This window comes from Podarcis liolepis, assembly GCF_965112155.1.
Source record: "Podarcis liolepis genome assembly, chromosome: 6".
In the NCBI taxonomy this organism is placed as follows: Eukaryota; Metazoa; Chordata; class Lepidosauria; order Squamata; family Lacertidae; genus Podarcis; species Podarcis liolepis.
This window is the reverse complement of record NC_139559.1, coordinates 14425483-14443461: the sequence shown is the minus strand read 5'-3', so window position 1 is coordinate 14443461 and position 17979 is coordinate 14425483. Positions and strand designations below refer to the sequence as shown.

At 46.0% G+C, this 17979-nt stretch overlaps 1 protein-coding gene and 1 long non-coding RNA gene across 2 annotated transcripts in view; one reads left to right on the top strand and one right to left on the bottom strand.

Moving 5' to 3' along the window:
- Positions 1-16644, top strand: part of VAPB (VAMP associated protein B and C) — a 44623-nt gene extending 27979 nt beyond the window's left edge. Inside the window, exons 3-6 of the mRNA XM_083507741.1 lie at positions 6671-6774; positions 9887-9967; positions 12089-12265; positions 13908-16644. Coding sequence (XP_083363867.1) covers positions 6671-6774; positions 9887-9967; positions 12089-12265; positions 13908-14066 — 521 coding nt within the window. The 3' untranslated portion in view covers positions 14067-16644. The remainder of the gene's footprint in view (positions 1-6670; positions 6775-9886; positions 9968-12088; positions 12266-13907) is intronic.
- Positions 313-9038, bottom strand: LOC310708936. The gene is made up of 3 exons (XR_014527233.1): positions 8586-9038; positions 6980-7036; positions 313-3546 (listed from the first exon to the last, which is right to left on the bottom strand). It is a non-coding gene; the product is annotated as an uncharacterized lncRNA (long non-coding RNA).
- Positions 16645-17979: the final 1335 nt, after the last annotated feature.

The window sequence follows — 17979 nt, the reverse complement described above, 5'->3', positions numbered from 1 at the left end:
TCCCCCGCCCCAAAGAGCAGGTTGAAAGGAACCTGAAGCCTGGAGAGTGAGAGGGGTCAGTGCACACCGACCCCTCTCGCTCTCCAGGCTTCCAAGGTAGCCGCCTGAACGCACCTTAAACGGCACCTTGTTTTAGAGCGGGAAAACAAGAGGGGGAAAGTTCTCCCCCTCTCTGTGCAGTGCCTCCTGCCGCTTCACTGAAGGGGCGCTGGGCAGAGAGGGGGAGATTTTTTTTTTCTTGTTCTCCCCCCTCTAAAACAAAGTGCGTCCTATTGTCTGGTGCGTCCTATGGTGCGAAAAATACGGTAGCTTATTGCACAAAGGTAAAATTCATATCCATTGCGCTGTCCATTTCCCCCTTCCTTTTTTTCTGCTCCCCACTGGCCATGTGACCCACTCCCCAAAAAAATAACTGGAAGGAAATGATGGCCCTCTGGCAGGAAAAAAATATGTCCCCCCCCCCTTCTGAACCTTCCTCCTTCAATTGCACATGTGTTAATGGAAGAAGGCCTGAGAAACCAGAGTTTCAGCCGCCTTGTCAGGTTTTTCACATGGGAGTTCTCGGTTCTGCCACAAGTGAAGGGGGTGGGGGTGGGGTTTCGCGTGCTTTGTCTTTCACAGAATGACGTGGCATTTAATTGTTAGCTGGCTGAATTTGTAATGCAGTTAAAAGAGTCCATTTCCAGGACTGAAGCTGCAGGATGCAAGGATAATCAATACTCTTTCAACCAAGCAAAGGGTGGCTATACCCTTCAAAACTAGCACGACCATTTCCATCTCCTGGTGTTTGCTGGTTTAATTCTGCTTCGTAGCTCCCCATATCTCCCACCTGTGCTGCACCTTTAATCAGCTTATTTCTAGTGTCCTTGGGAGCATGTGGTCTTAATTTCGTTCAAGGCCTTCTGCAAAGCATGCTTTAATTAATACTTGTTTACTTTTTGTCCTGCACAGCCCCCGAGGGCTCGTAGCTAAGACCATAAAATAAACTTGGGATGACAAAGCATCTAATACCGGATTCCAGCTACTGCCTCCACCCTTCTCCCAGCTGGACCAGAGCCACCAAGAGCCAGCCCAGAAGAAGACTTTATTATTATTTTTTTAACAGCGCTGCATGAAGTTGCCTAGGCTCTGGTGAGATTCCAAGGGAAGGGAGTTCCATAACTGGAGCAGCTATCGAGAATGCATCTGTGCAGATCAGCAGACAGGAATGGGGCAAACCTCAGTGCTGTCAGCAGTGTTGGAGATTATGTCACAACACGACAGGGTGTTATCCGTTGCATATCTCCTTACAGATAGTGGTAAAAGCAGACTTCGAGGACAGCGCTTGTTTTTATTAAGGGACAGCCTCGAGAGATATGTCAGGAGCTTGCATGTACCTCAGGTTACAGACGCTTCAGGTTACAGACTCCGCTAACCCAGAAATAGTACCTCGGGTTAAGAACTTTGCTTCAGGATGAGAACAGAAATTGTGCAGCGACTGTGCAGGGGCAGCGGGAGGCCCCATTAGCTAAAGTGGTACCTCAGGTTAAGAACAGTTTCAGGTTAAGAACCGCCTTCCAGAATGAATTAGGTTCTTAACCTGAGGTACCACTGTATAGCGAGACTCTTGCCTGCACAAAACTGCAGCAAGATACCTCTCGCAGTTGCTTAATCGAGGATAAACACAATAAGGGAACAGGACATGACGAAAGGTAATGGCTTCAGACCCAGGATTAAAGGGCAAGCTCACCTTACCTCACCGTAAGTTAGCATATGAGTGCTAATGTAATGGCTTAACGGTTAGGTCTAGCATGGACATATCTGTTCCTAAAAAACGGAGGAAGGAGAGTGTTACCCCATGGCAGGAGCTCAGTTAAGCATTTAGCATGCAAGGAACTGTGTGCATCTGGAGTGGCTGAAACCAGAATCCACCTTAATGTCAGGTTGATCAGATGTCAGCTTGCCATACAAGCCAAATATTGTACCCAGCCTGTTACCGCTTGTGGTTTCACTGTTTTGATAATGGAATCATAGAGCTGGAAGGGACCACCTAGGAAACCATCTAGTCCAACTCCCTGCAATGCAGGAATTTGTTCACCAACGTGGGGCTCGAACCCAAGACTCGGAGATTAGGAGTCTCATGCTCTACTGACAGGTTTTCCAAGCAGCAGCTGTTATGTCTGTATTTTGAAGGTTCTGATATTTTATAGATGTTTATGGTGATTTATAAGCATTTATTTTATTTACTCTTGTTTTATCTTTTATTGTACATGGTCCTGGGCTCCTTTTTGGTTAAAGCAGGGTCTCCCAACCGTGGGTCTCCCAACTGCTTTATTGGGACTACAACTCCCATAATCCCTAGCTAGCAAGACCAGTGGTCAGGGATGATGGGAATTGTAGTCTGAAAAAACAACTGAAGACCCAAGGTTGGAGAACACTGGGTTAAAGGGTGATTAAGAAATAGAATAAATGTTAGCCATGAATAGGGAGAAGTAAGGGTGGCATCCAACTAACGTATCTTGTCAGGATATGGGATGGGAATTTGTCCCCATCCTTCCTACCCGCCCATTTCCTAAATCTGTTCTAGAGGTTCCCTCAGCCCTTTGGAGCAGATTTGAGGAGGACTCAGGACCTGCTGGGGCGGGAGTTCTGTTGCACGGCCTTGGTCCAGTATACCTGAAAGAGCGTCCCTGAAGGAGTATACACCCCCATCGTTCTGCCGGGACACGGAGGTCCAGTGCCAAGGGCCTTCTGGCGGTTCCCTCGCTGCGAGAAGCCAAGTTACAGGGAACCAGGCAGAGGGCCTTCTCGGTAGTGGCACCTGCCCTGTGGAACGCCCTCCCACCAGATGTCAAAGAGAAAAACAGCTACCAGACTTTTAGAAGACACCTGAAGGCAGCCCTGTTTAGGGAAGCTTTTAATGTTTAATAGGTTATTGTATTTTAATATTCTGTTGGAAGCCGCCCAGAGTGGCTGGGGAAACCCAGCCAGATGGGCGGGGTATAATTATTATTATTATTATTATTACACAAACATAAAACCTTGCATGGACAGGACGTGTTATTTGGATGTTGCCCCAAGGTCTGAGTCATCACAGGGCTCCCATGTGATCTCCTCGTTTCTGTCCTCGGTGTCAGCTGACACGCACTAGGGTTCCTTAGCATCACGATCGTTAGCAGCAGAAATCATGCAATAAATTTTAGACGATACCGCTTAGAAATGCAGCTCGCTCTTCTTCGCTCCCTTAAAGCGACCCTTAACTGGAATGCAAATTTCCCGGGAGAGAATCCCTATCTGTTGAGACTCCGGAGTCCATTGCATGCCTACACTTCAGTTTCTTAGGAAATGGCTGGTGTATTAACAGCACTGTCAGCACATCCGTCGTGCATGTTCTTGTGATTTGTCACGGAATTGCTTAACTCAGCCCTTTTTCCCTTTCAGAGTGTTTCGCTGCGCTGCTCTTGCTATAATTGTCTCTTCTCAAGTTCCCCTGATGCAAGGAAGGGTGGGGTCTTCAGAAGACTGTGGGAGCCTTTGGATTCCAGAATGAAAGAATACAAGTGGAACCTGCAGTTAAAAAAAAAAAAATTCAGTGTGGAGTCCTTCTGGCCAGGGTGCCAGCCAGCCATTCAGGACACTCCAGGAAGCTCCCTCCCCACTTCCTGTTTTTCTGTTTCTCACACCCTTAGGCTCAGTCCTCATTGGATTCCTTGAGTGCTGACAAGGATGATTGCAGGCAGGTCTCCTTGAATAGAAGAGTCCCAAAGACTCACCTGGCACCAAACATCTCCCCCCCCCCACCTGTTTATTTGCCCTGGTCCTTCAGTTTCCAGGTTTCGCTAACAGTTATGGATTATACTGGTTCTGCTGCTTTGGTTAAACTGGAGGGGGCGTAGATAAATGTTTAAATACCTGCTTTTAAAAAGCTACTTAGGATGTTGCTACAACTGGCGAAATTTGACAGTCCCTCTCAGTCTGTTTGTGGTCCTCTGCTTTGATCTGTGGTGCCTCCTCTTTTCCTTGGAGAAATCCAAGGAAAGCCACTTTCAGTCCTGATAAGCCGTGCAAGGCTATGGTGCCAAAGTCCTTCAAGGGCACCCCAGCATTGCCAAGGATGCTAGAGTAGAGCACTGGGAGCGTGTGCTGCAGCCCCGACCACCTCGTGCTTAAAAGTAGCATGCAAGCTCACTTGGTTGGAATGTGGTGCTGATGGCAGCATGGTTGCAGGTTTGATCCCCGTTAAGGGACAGCTGCACGTTCTTGCATCGCAGGGAGCTGAACTTGATGGTTCTCGGGGGTTCCTTCCAACTCTACAATCCTGTGATTTCGCCTGCTGAAGAATTCTTCAGAACTCCAAAGCTTACTGACTTGCATATCTTGGGATCCCCCTGTGAAATTGCAGAACGTGAGGAACCAGCTTATGCTTTCAAAAGACGTCTTTGGATGGGTGCAAATGACTGCCATGCTGCTTAAAGCCAGGGCTGCCCCACACTGTGTCCCTGCATAGCTCCTTTCCTCTACCTCGTCCTTCTTCCCTGCAGCCACGCATCTCTTCTCACTTCCTGTTGGCATGAAAATCTCTCGAATGCTTCCAATACAAGAACGCGGGGAAATGCAGCAGGGGTTTCCCCCTGTCATAGGTGCATCGGAGCAGAAGTGGATTAGGGCCTGGTGATTTGCAGCAGGAGTTGGGCTCACATCTGTTTATATGCCGCTTGCTGTGTGGAGACTGGTGTGCAAGGCCTAATAGGTTGAGCCAGCATATCTGATCTGCAGGAAGTGGGAAAGGCACGTTGAACTGGAATGTGTCCTTGACTATAGAACATTGCATAGATTTTCAGGCAGGGCTTGGCCAAACGTCTCATTGCGACATGCTTGTTGCAAGCCTAGATTCAGCTTTGGAAAAGCTGAATGTTCTGTACTCTTAAAACATGTTTTTGTTTTTTTTCTTTAAACAAAACGTAGTCTGTTGCTATTAGCAACAACTTAGTATGTGTGCACCCCTTCACATAGTAGCGCAGACTTGGCCTTGTTCTCTTTCCTAGCTTTGGCTTTTCCTTGCTGCATTACTGCACATTCTTTTTACGTAACAAAACACTAAGCTGCTGAGGAAAATCATGGGTTGCTGGACATGGTAAGCCTTGCTGTGACTTGCTAGCATGACTTGACCATGCAGGTTCTGGGCTACAGCTTGTGGTTAGCGAGGGGAGAGATGAACCAGGAACCTGGGTTAGAATCATAGAATAGAATCATAGAGTTGGAAGAGATCACAAGGGCTATCGAGTCCAACCCCCTGCCAAGCAGGAAACACCATCAGAGCACTCCTGACATATGGTTGTCAAACCTCTGCTTAAAGACCTCCAAAGAAGGAGACTCCACCACACTCCTTGGCAGCAAATTCCACTGTCAAACAGCTCTTACTGTCAGGAAGTTCTATCAGGGTTCAGACAGCACACTATGCCATAGTTCAGCATACCACACTGAACGGACAAGTTCCTAAATTTTCCATTCTGGATGTTTTGTAGAATTCCCTTAGCCGTGGTTTGTGTCAGATGCCTGGGGTTGTGACCACTGGTGGAACAGGCAGCAAAGGAATTGCTTATGTCGACAACTCAAATACTTTACACATTGGCCCTGACTGTAGCAGAAACGTAAGCCAGGCTTACGTTCAACTCCAAAGACCTCCCGATTTTTTGACGGGGGGCAGGCAATTTTACCGGAGACCTCAAACAGAAAAGCTATTATGCCCTCAGATGTAATCATCCATGGATGCTTGTAACTGGAAATGAGGATTAGACCAGGATTTATAAGGGAGAAAAGAAGTGATATAAACCAGATGATAATAGTGAAAAATGTGAAATTGAAGAAGTTACTTTTCTTCAGTTTGACTGCCTAGGTCACTAAACTACAACTCTATAAACTACAGCTAAACTACATTGGCCATGTTGGGTGGGGCTCGTGGGAGTTATAGTTTAGCAGCACCTGGAGGGATGCAACGTAGTCACCCTGGGAACTGCAGGTAGGTAAGGACATTTTGTGTATGAACTTGAGGCGCATACAATCATCAGTTTTTCCTTGATGTGGACACAGAAGCACTGCTTTTGGCTGCTAGGGAGGACTCTCCTGTAAGTGTGTCGCTATGGGAGGGGTGCAGTCAACAGGAGAGTCCCTGCTATTCCCTCATGCGCTCATTGAAGAGGAGAGGGCATTTGTTTGATTATCCTTGCAGCAAAGCATTTGTGTGCTCTTCCCTCCATGCATGAGGGGAGGAGGCATGAAGCATCTGTCTTAACCGTTTGTAAAAAGAAGTAACAGCTTTCCATTTTTCAGAGGTGAGAGCCTGGTCTCTGCAAACAGTAGCTTATCGGGGTAATTTGAGTAAATGCCACCCAAGAAATAGCATTCCTACACAAAGTGGATGTATTTCTGACTGCATTCCCTTCTCCCATTCAGCAGTCACGCCAAATGTCCTTGCGCTGCACAAGTCTTCATAATTCTGTAGCTTATAAGTATAAAAAAAGCTCAAGCGTTTTCATTGTGCAACTGGGGTTAAGCTCCTGAAACTAATGTTGTGGTGCTCCCAGCTTCCTTGCATCTATCGACGCTGCCAGGAATTGCTTCTGGGAACGAGCAAAGATGCACTCGTGGCAATAAATGCTGCGGCTCTAATGGCAATGATTTCTCTTTTCAGTGATGCTACAGCCTTTTGATTACGACCCTAATGAAAAAAGTAAACACAAGTTCATGGTTCAGTCGATGTTCGCACCCCCCGATACTTCAGACATGGAAGCAGTAGTGAGTATTGAGAAATGACGTTGTTTTTCTTCTGCGTGAATAACATGGCAGAAAGCCTTTTAACAAGAGCCGGCGAGTTGTTTAAAGGGCACAGCGTAATAGTGAGACACGGCAGAGCACCTAGCCGTACAAAAGGGGGTGGGGGCTTGGACTGGAAGTCAGACAACCTTCAAGAAATGAAAGTTGAAATAGACAAACTGGATACCTTTGATTGAACTGGCAGTCTTGCTGCAAGTGCAGGTGCCTCAAGATTCATTGAGGTCTGTTGAGAAGAAATCTTATTTGTTCACTTATTCACTTCAGGAAAACAAGTTAGGCAACTGGACTGTGCAAGCATATTTGGGCTGTATCCTGCTAACACGTTATTTAGGTGCAAGGATTTTCCCAGGTGCAATGGAACTTCGTCCCCACATGCGTACCCTAAATCTGTTCTGGGGGGCGGGGTGTGCTTTTTTAAAATTTTGCAAAAACAGATCCCAGGTTTTTTCTTCCTTAAAAGACGAAGAAACAAAACACTGCTTCCGCCACGGCTTCCAGCATTTCTGGACATTTTATATCTCTAGCATGAACCAAACCAGCAAGAGGGATTTGTAAATAATGTTGGCCCTGTGGCATGCTTGGACACTGCAACTGCACTAATGTCACCCCCACATCTAGCATACCCTTACAGCATAATGTAGGAATGGTGTGGCTTCGTATTCTCCACAGAGGAAGGCAGTGCTGGCTGAGCCACATCGGAAAATTCAGGGTACCCTTATCCATATTAGGTTGTGGTTAATACCTATGGATTTTGCATCTGTTGCTAGAGTTGGATGGTATCGCTGTGAAAAGTACTGATGCATCTTGCCCAGCGGCAAGGTCTACAATTTATTTATGCACGTTTATTTATTTTAATATTTACGGACGGCCTTTCAGGAAATACCGTATTTTTCGCTCTATAACACGCACCCGACCATAACACGCACGTAGTTTTTAGAGGAGGAAAATCCGTAGGCATGCCACCTGTAGGCATTCCCTCCATAACACGCACAGACATTTCCCCTTACTTTTTAGGAGGAAAAAAGTGAGTGTTATGGTGCAAAAAATACGGTAACTCTCCAAAAGTGGCTCACAACGTATTAGCATAGGGTTATATCCAACAAAGTCATTCTGTTAGTGCAAGAATATCTTGCTTGTGCAACAGGACTTTCTCTTTCTCTTCTCATGTTGCTGCCCCCCCCCCCCAGATCTGTTCTGTGGGTTCCCCCAATTCCCCCAAGCAGGTTGCAGGCCATGGGGAGATCAGAGGGAGGGGAAGTTCCATTACACAAGTGGAACCCCTCGTGATAACGGGGCAACTTCATTGCATATAACCAATAACGTTCACTCATAATGTAATTGCCAACAACAAATCTTCAATCTGTAAAGCATGAAAGCATGAAAGCAGCTGCAAAATATTCTAATAGCAGCAGGAGAGCAGTATAAATACAAAAAACAAGCAGCAAAGCCTAAGATTGTAAAAAGAACGCCAATTACATTGAAAAAGCTAAAATGTTTTTTGGAACCAAAACAAGAATATGTGGATCAGTTTTATAAATAGCATGTCCCTTTGACCCTAGCTTGTAGCATTTTAAAAGACATTTAACTCTTAAAGTATGGTCCTGATCATGAACTTTGAATGAACATTGCTTATGAGAACTGGTCGACAGACAAAAATACCCCTTGAATTGAGCAGGAGTCATTTGAAATAATCTGGAATGCAGTTGTGAGTGTCCTAATAACCCCCCCCCCTCTCTCTCACACACACACAAATTGGAAATGTCAGCATTTACCTGTTCTTTAATTTGCAAACTTGCTATCTAGGGGGTGCCACTTCTGTGGGAGACTGTGGTTAATCCCAGTGGCTTGCATTTGTGAGCGATTTTGCCCTTTACCAGAAGCAAACAGCTCTGCTGTTTGCGATGTTCAGATTGCTTCTGGGGCACATTGCATGCAACCCACAGCCAAGCACAATAGGTGGAACCAGTTGGCCTAGCTAATAGCAGTCCCACTGCATTTTTGCTCAATGGCATGTGCTCCTCGTGGGAAACAAAACCTTATGCAAGCAGAACTAGCCTGTGCAGTTCGCCCTGTGCCATCTGGGAGCACACTGTGTGAATGTTCCATCCGAATGCTCACTGTTTGCCAATAAGCCAAGCCAAAATCTGTAGGAGCAAGCCTCACCCCTTTCTCCCCAGGCAAATCCCTCTTATCCAAGTGGATCGCTCAACTCGTTAGAGCATGGTGCTGATTGCAGTGGGTTGGACTAGATCAGGGGTCAGCAACCTAAGACCCATGGGCCAGAAGTGGCCCGTGGAGGTCGTTTGACCAGCCCACAAGCCACCCCCCAACCAAGGTGCGCGCTGCGCTAAACCGGCGTGGCGACTCGCTTCCGCGGCATTGAAAATCGTGTCTGCGCAGGTGCAGACACCGAAAATTGTGGGGTGCCCGCGATCAATCCAGCCCACGGAGGGATTTCCGTGGGACTCATCCGGCCCAGGCAAGATAAACCTTGCTGACCTCTGGACTAGATGATCCTTCCAACTCTGCAGTTCCATGGTTCTCCCGGCCCATATCCGCCAGTGAAGAGTTGCATGGAGCGGTGGGCATGCGCCAGCCAGCTCTAATTCAACACCACCCCACCATTTCTGTTTCAAAGTATAGAAGGCCTAGGGAGATTGGGGGGGGCACTTTGACACTTCATAGTCAAGTCTCTTCAAGTGGAAAGATAGCAGGCGTCACTGCACGACTTCCCAGCTATCTTCGCCCATCTCTGCAGCATCGCAGTCGGAGGGAAACGCCGGCTGTTCCTCACATTCAGCAGAAGATGACACCATGCTTGTCATGGCTGGGAGATTCATTAAAGCCTGTTATTGGCCCTTCTGAAACTTTCTCAGAAGTGTTTCAGAATGCTAGATAGACTTTTCCTTATTTATTTATTTTTTACGAATGATCCATGTAATAGGGGGGTTTCACTTTGCTTCTGGAAGGTATCTTGGACATTGGAGAGACACCGGGGAAACAAACTCCATAGTACTGAAGAAGACTTCATTCTTTTAAAATTTAACTTTTTCTTCTGTTCTGTGTGTTTTAGTGGAAAGAAGCAAAGCCAGAGGAACTCATGGATTCAAAACTTAGATGTGTGTTTGAGCTGCCGGCAGAAAACGATAAACCCGTGAGTGCAATTGTTACTTTCTGAACTTGACACAGCTGCTGCTTATAAGTAAAAGGTAGTGTCTGAAATATCTAGACTCTTAAACCAGCTATATATTTCAAGGCCCAAACATAAGGCTGCGGTTTATTCAGAAACTATATTAAACGTTCAAAACAAATCTTCCCAGCAAAGAGGCATTTTTATAGTCAATTTAAAATATTTTTGTAGATTATAATAAAATTGATTTAAACATGATCGATTTACTGTGGGTGAAGCTGAATTTCTTCATTATGTTCCCTGCTTTTTCTTCTCTCACACAGAATCATGTCATGGGCACATCATTACTAAAACTACACCTGTGCTTGACATAGGATTGTGCATTGCAATTCTGCAGTCACAGCCATGCCTTTAGATATATGGTGGTTGTTTTTCTGGCGCTTAGTCCTCTAACAATGTAAAAGGTGGAATTACAGCATATTGCAATAGAGTAGCCTGTGGATTCCACGTTTCTGCTTTTTCCCTTTTAATCCGTAAAAGTTGCAATGACAGGAGACTAGGCAGCAAATAGTAGCTTTAGCCATTGCTCTTAGTATTCCAGACTGTGATGCAATTTCAGCGTCAGATAAGAAATAGAACATTCCACAAGTCGCCAAGGAAGGGCGTGTTTAGGTAACTGCTGCCTCCTGCGCTGTTTTCGCTGCGCTTGCAGCACCGAAGTGACCTCAATCCTGGGCAGTGTGTATGGAGGTCCTGGACTGCCCAGAGAACAAGTTGTTGATGTGGTCCAAAGCAGAGCAGCACATTTAGCACCAGCTTGGCTGCAGGAGTTGCTGGAAAGAGGCATACAAGACACTATCCAACTGCCTTAGGGACTGCACTCTGGATTTGTGTGGGGTTTAATTCCTTAGCTTTTTCTTTTCTCGAAGATGTCACACAACGCAGTGAGGGTCTAGGAACATAGTTTTTCTTCTAGATGGGCTACCTCACCAGCTTGACACAGGACACTTCCAACAATCTGAGAGGTGTTCCTGGACACTTCTGGCTTTGCTTTTTGAACACATACCGTATTTTTCGCCCTATAGGACGCACTTTTTCCCCTCCAAAAATGAAGGGGAAATGTGTGTGTGTCCTATGGGGCGAATGCAGGCTTTCGCTGAAGCCTGGAGAGCAAGAGGGGTCGGTGCGCACCGACCCCTCTCGCTCTCCAGGCTTCAGGAAGCTCTGCGCAACCCTCGGGAGACCGGCTCCGAGGGTTGCGCAGAGCTGCCTGCAGTCCCCGGCTCAGCGCAGCTCTGCGCGGCCACCGGGAGCGGGGCCGAAGTCCCGTCCTGCTCCAGATGGCGGCACAGAGCTGCCTGCCGTCCCGGGATCAGCGCACTTCTCCCCATAGCCAGCCCCACAAGCTCGGGGGACAGCGGGGAGGCAGAGCGTGCCTTCCCGCTGTTCCCCGACCTGGTTCTTCCAGCCCCGCACCTGGGGGGAAAATAATTTTTTTTTCTTTATTTCCCCCCCCCCCAAAAAAAAAACTAGGTGCGTCCTATGGGCCGGAGCGTCCTATGGGGCGCAAAATACGGTAAATACCCTTGTACCTGGCTGGTCACTCAGAACTTTGGGCCCTGTTTGTAATCGCAGTTGTCAGCCATTGCAAAATGGGTGCAATGAGGAACCCATATTTAGAACTTGGGTCTTTGTGTACTATGTGAAAAATAATGAAGGCTGGGAACTATTGAGAGAATAAGGAAGTAGTCTGCGCAGTGATTACAAATATCCCTAGAAACTTAATACTCCTTTCACTAGAGCACTAACATCAAGACTTCAAGTAGAATAGGTATCTGTAGGAGGCTGTTGGCATCTCTGTCTCACACAAGCACAACTCTCCATCTACCAACCCAGAGATGAGGGAACAGTAGTTGGGGCAAGGCAATGGGATTTCAAAAATAGTCATAGATACAGCATGCAAAGCGTTCCGGCTCCCTGGGGCTGATGGGAGTTGTAGTCCAAAACATCTGGAATGTACTAGGTTGGGGAAGGCTGACTGAGATTGTTGGCTGTCCTAAGTGCTTTGCAAAGAGAGGAACGATAGGATTTGAAGTGCCCTAAATGAAAACAAACTTTCTGTTGTTGTTGTTTTTGTCTCAACAGCATGATGTAGAAATAAATAAAATTATATCCACAGCTGCAACAAAGACAGAATCTTCTGTAATGTCTAAATCATTAAGTTCTTCTTTGGATGACAGCGAAGTTAAGAAAGTAATGGAAGAATGTAAGAGGCTTCAGTTAGAAGTTCAGAGGTTACGAGAGGAGAATAAACAATTTAAGGTAAGGTCAAAAACCCATTGACACTTAGGACAAAGTTAAAGTATTGGCATGTATTGCAAACTGCCTGGCATAGTTGTGTTTTTGTTGGGCATTTAATAACACCTGGGGATTTGTTTCCTGCTGGTTCACACATCACTCCTAAGTAACAGAGGTGCCTTCATCTAAATTATTGTGGTGGTGGAGGCCAGTACAAGGATTCCTGCATGTGCAACAGGAATTCTGCCCTCTCCTTCCCTGCCAGGGCTGGGGGAACTCCAAGAAGAGATTTTGGGGGTGGGGGGGGAGGAGAGGGGCAGAAGCTTCCCTCTCACAAGGAAAATCCTTGCACTGGTGCAGCCTACATAGAATACAACCAATACAGTAGTTTGTTTTAAGTCATTAATTATGTTGGGTGCTGTATCTCCCAGTACAAACAAGACACGGTATGGTTTGTGCCATCGGATACTATAGCTTGTTTGTTTCCAACAAACCACAAGCGGTAGGCCAGAAATAAGCCGAGGTTCGTTGTCCTTGGCTTACTGATCATGGCTTGTTTGAAATTAACCACAATCCAGGTTCACATGATAAGCCGTACCACGCTTGTTCTGGGGTATGGCTTATTGGGAGAAGGTGAGCAGCAGGAACATTCACAATTAAGCCATGGTTTAAAACAAACAATAGCTTTTTGTTGTTTTAACCTGGCCTTACCCTGATCTATTAAGGGACGCGGGTGGCGCTGTGGGTTAAAGCGCAGAGTCTAGGACTTGCCGATCAGAAGGTCGGCGGTTTGAATCCCCGCGGCGGGGTGAGCTCCCGTTGCTCGGTCCCTGCTCCTGCCAACCTAGCAGTTTGAAAGCACGTCAAAGTGCAAGTAGATAAATAGGTACCGCTCAGGCGGGAGGGTAAGCGGCGTTTCCATGCTCTGGTTCGCCAGAAGCGGCTTAGTCATGCTGACCACACGACCCGGAAGCTGTACGCTGGCTCCCTCGGCCAATAAAGCAAGGTGAGCGCCGCAACCCCAGAGTCGGTCACGACTGGACCCAACGGTCAGGGGTCCCTTTACCTTTACCCTGATCTATTGTTGTGTATTAGACAGTTGTTAGCCACTCTAGGTGCCTTTTGGCCAGAGAACAGGGCAGTAATTATTTGAGTGAATCTGTGAAATTAGTTAATGCATAAAATCTACCACAGTAGTGAATGATGGCAAAATGAGTAACAACAAGCTTAACTAGAAGACGTGGGGGGTTTTTTTAACCATGGTTAATCTGTTAGTGACAGATTGTAGGATCGTGTGCTGTCTTTTCCCATCACTTCCATTCTGGTCCAAATTTCTCCTGGCTGCCCATGGTTTCTTATAGCATTGGCACTTGCATTGACAGAGGTTAGAGCTGACTGCAGTTCCTGATCAATCCATCTTGGGGGGGGGGGACTGTTTTTGGATTAGCAGGAACAGTTTTTAACAGGAACTGTTTTTGTTTAGCAGGAACAGTTCGGTCAGTTTTGGGCCTGGCAGAGCGGAGTTTTCTGCTTGGAAAAGGGAGCACATTATCTCACCCCAGATTGTTTACATCTCAGCACAGAATTGAGACTGAGCTTCTAATGCACACTTTTGCTCAGTGCATTTATTTATTTTTTTAATCTCCATAAATTATCCTTGCTGCAGGAAGAAGATGGACTGCGGATGAGGAAGGCGCCCCAGACAAACCACCCGGGCTTTGCTTCAGCACCTGTTGCGAAGGAAGAGGGGCTCAGCACTAGACTACTTGCCCTGGTGGTACTGTTCTTCATCATTGGCGTCATTATAGGGAAAATCGCCTTGTAGAGGCAGCATGCTGAGGATTGTAAATTGGATTGATGGATCTGCCATATCATTGGTATTAAATTTATTCATAACAAATGTTTAAAAAAAATGTATGACATCTCACAGGTCTTGCCTTTTAAATTTTTACCCCTGCACAAATATAACATTAACATAACATAATCTTCTAGAAAGCATAAAACGTACAAGGAGTTGAGCAGGAGAAGAGAGGCGAGTTACATCTTGGTTGCGAGCAGTGAGGACAAAATCATGTATTTTAACACTATAAAGGTGCATTTTTTGTGTGTGTGTGGGTTTTTCTGTTTGTTTTTTTTAAAGTTAAACTTCAGAGAGTTCTTGGACCTTCATCCCAATTACTGGACTTCTCTTCTTTGGAGGGGGGGAAAGAAAAAGTTCCTCCGTTGAAAAAGAGTAGATCCTTCTGGTTATTTAGAGGTTGGCTTTCAGGCAGGTGAGGTTGATGGCGTTAATGTAAAATAGGCTAACCCATCATTCCTCCTCCTCTTAAATTTTAATGGTTCTGTCAAGTGGGTGTGACTTGGGTCTCAGCAGTGTAACTCCCCAAGCAGCTGTTTATTCACCCTGAACTCTCTTTAAGTGTGACCCTGCCTCTCTATGTCCTGCGTCATTCGCAGGAGCTGTGAACCACTAACTGGGCAGCTTGGAAGTTGAGGAGAGAGGACTTGGAGCAGGTTCATGATCCAGAAGGGTGGCAGCAGCACTGGCCCTGGCCAGTCTTATGTATAGAAAAGGGGCGACCAAAAGTTTTTGGAGGCCGTAGCAGGAGGAGTGGAAGGCGAGAGGGTCACCCACATGCTTTTTTGCTCATGTCAGTCTAGCAGTGAGGAAACCTAATTGCCAGTGGTGGTTTGGAAACACAAGGAGCCTACTTTCCAGCTGTGGTCAACTCAACGTGTTACACCAGATGTGCTCCGATTTGAACTGCGGGTGTGATTTTCTTAGGCTTTGTAGGAAAGAGGAGCGTTGCAATGAGCCATCGCATCTGAACCCTCCTGTCTTGCTAAAATAGTTTCTTCCTGTACATCTGTGTTTCCAGTCCAGATGGCATCATGTTTAATGGGGACCATGTACCTCTTGCCTCGTCCATCGCATCCTTTTTGCATCCTCCGCTTGCCGCATCCATCAGCAAACCTTTCCTCCTCTGCTTGCACCCTCGGCAGACTCTCACAAGCTTAGCCACATAATGCATTGCACATGGGGGGGGAGTGGCTTTCCGCTTACATGACCTTATTTCAGCCTTTTGCCATTTACCTTCTCGTGAAGCTTTTGGAGATCAGGTTTCCGTCCTGCACTATAGAAGAAAGGCTGTCAGGGATTTGGTCTTCTGGACCTGAGAAGGAATGGGACTTGCTGTTCTGTGCCCATCAGTAGCACAGCTTAGTTCAGTCTCTGGGGCATTCTCCGTTTCTCAACAGCTCAGTTCGAGAGAGAAATAACATGCTCCTCCTTTGCCCATCAGCTGTTTAGTGCTGGCTTTCTTGAATGGTGCTGTACCCAAGGAATAAGAGTCTCTTGGACCTATAACTGGCTGAAAAGGGGACATGTGCATGGAAGAACTTGGGGGCAAAGGTCATGAATCTTAAGCAACCTGGTTGTCTCGTTTGTGGGACGGTAGGTCTAGACCAGCCTTCCTTTCGACCACTCTCCAGCTGTTGCTAGATTCCAGCTCTCCTCATCCCTGACCAATGGCCATGCTGGTTGAGGCTGATGGGGAGTTGGGAGAACAGCAACACCCGCAGGGCACCAGGTTGGGTACATTTGGTTTAGCACCACTGGTATTAACCTACCAGTCAATGGAAAGCTGAAAGGAGCTGAATGCAGCCCCATTGAACAATGTGGAAAATGCCAATGGACAGTCACCTGTGTGGCAGGTTGCGTGGGGCGAGGAGGGTCAATGCCTCGTTCTAAAAGGGGACCAAGCTACTGTTTGCTGTTGGTTCACGTAGCTGAGTTAAAGTCCTTTATATCCAAATGTTTAATGCATATTTAACTTATTTAATACACAGTCAACTCTCAACTTACGTTCCAGGGATAGCTCATGAAGCCAAAATCTCATATACTCAAAACACATAGTCCCTACACCTCCAAATGCTCTCCCAAGCTCACTGCAGTGGCAGGTGGGATTGCTGGTGCCCCCCTCTCTTTAATTTTTTTGTTTTTAAGTTTAAATGCACGTTAAGTTGCAAGCTGACTGTATTTCATCTCATGTTTCCTTTACCGTCACAGAAGTTTGACTACTGTTATAAATGGTTAAAAAAGAGAGAAAAGGCACCTGTTCAAAGTTGGTGAATAGAACTAAATTTTCCTTTTGTTGCTGTAGTAACGATGGACTCTTCCTCCTCCTGATGCTTTGGGCACGACATAATTCTCACTTTCGACCATCTAAACATTGGGGGAAACAGCGGTCAGGAAAACTGTTTTTGTATATAAAAATAAGTCTATGTAGGGGAAAAAAAATTAGTAGGAATTAGTTCTATGCTGTTAAAAACAAAAAGACCAATCCTGTTTGACTATGTAGCATCTTTAAAAAAAAAATCAAATAAATCTACCCCCAAACGAATGGAGTTCTGTCCCTGTTTTGATTGCTTCATTTTGTGCTTCAATGCTGCGAAAGTGAATTGTCCGTAACGAGACCTTAAGTTGCCTAGTTTTGATGACCACTTTTTCCTAACTTAATTTTGTTTCCAAACACATAACAAGTAGCAACTTAAGTAAGAATGTGACTTACCTTTTTTTGAAGAGGACGTGTCATGCACAAATAGAAAAAAAAAGTCTTATCTACAGAAGTTATGGATGGACAGCATTGAGTTGCTTACAAGTGATCACCACTATAAAAGTCTGCCACCTATAAGATTGCTTCTGCTGTTTGGATCACAGATTTAGCCTGCAGCTTTTACAGCCTTCATCTTCCGGGAGTTGACAGTGCTGTCCATCATACCTGTGGTGCTTTTAACCATTGCAGTACTGCTGCAGGAAGTGCAGTTTTCTATGGGTTCATGCCACCGTGCAAGTAAAGGCCCACAGCCATATAGAACTAGGCCATGAGATTAACCCACAGAAATCAAGGGTGCTTTAGTTGAGATTGCTGCGTTGCAGGAGGGTTGGAGTAGATGAACTGAGGATTTGGTCATGTGGAAACTAGCTGCACCAATATTGGATAGGGAGAACCTGTCTTGTCAGCAGTACATGTGAAAAGGATCTAGGGGTCTGACTCAACATCAGGAAGAGCTTTCTAAGAGCTATTTGATGGTGGAACAGGAGGTTGTGGACTCCCCATCCTTGGACATTTTAAAGCAGGTTGGATGGCCATCTGCCTTGGGTCCTTTAACTGAGATTCCTGCATTCCAGGGGGTTGGACTAGATGACCCTTGGAAATCCCTTCCAACTCTACACTTCTAGGAGTCCATGATTCTAAGAGTTCGCTCACAGCATTTTCTGTTCAGAGTATTCTGGGGGTTTTATTATTCAACATAGAGTTAACCAATTCCAAACACCACTTCATGCTTCAATCAAAACTGTTACGCATTTATGACCTACTACTGTTTCTGAAATGAAAATAGAAGAAACTGCAAAGTATGTGTGCATTTATTTTGGATGGAATAAATAGCAGGAGCTAATTACACACATCTGGTGTCTGTTTCGCAGACTGAACACACACCTATTCAGATTTGTAGTACCAAATCTGTTTTTAGGGTTTGGTTGTGGGGTGGTTTTTTTAATCCATTTGGACATTGAACCGAGACCTTCGGCATTAATTGGTCTGTCTAAACATTTTGTCTAAATTTTAGAGAACTGAGAATTTGGTCATGTGGAAATTGATTACACTGCTAAAGCCTAGGCGTCAGCCCCGTGAGAAGGAAAACAGACCCTTCCTGGCACTAATAGCAGGTTCTGA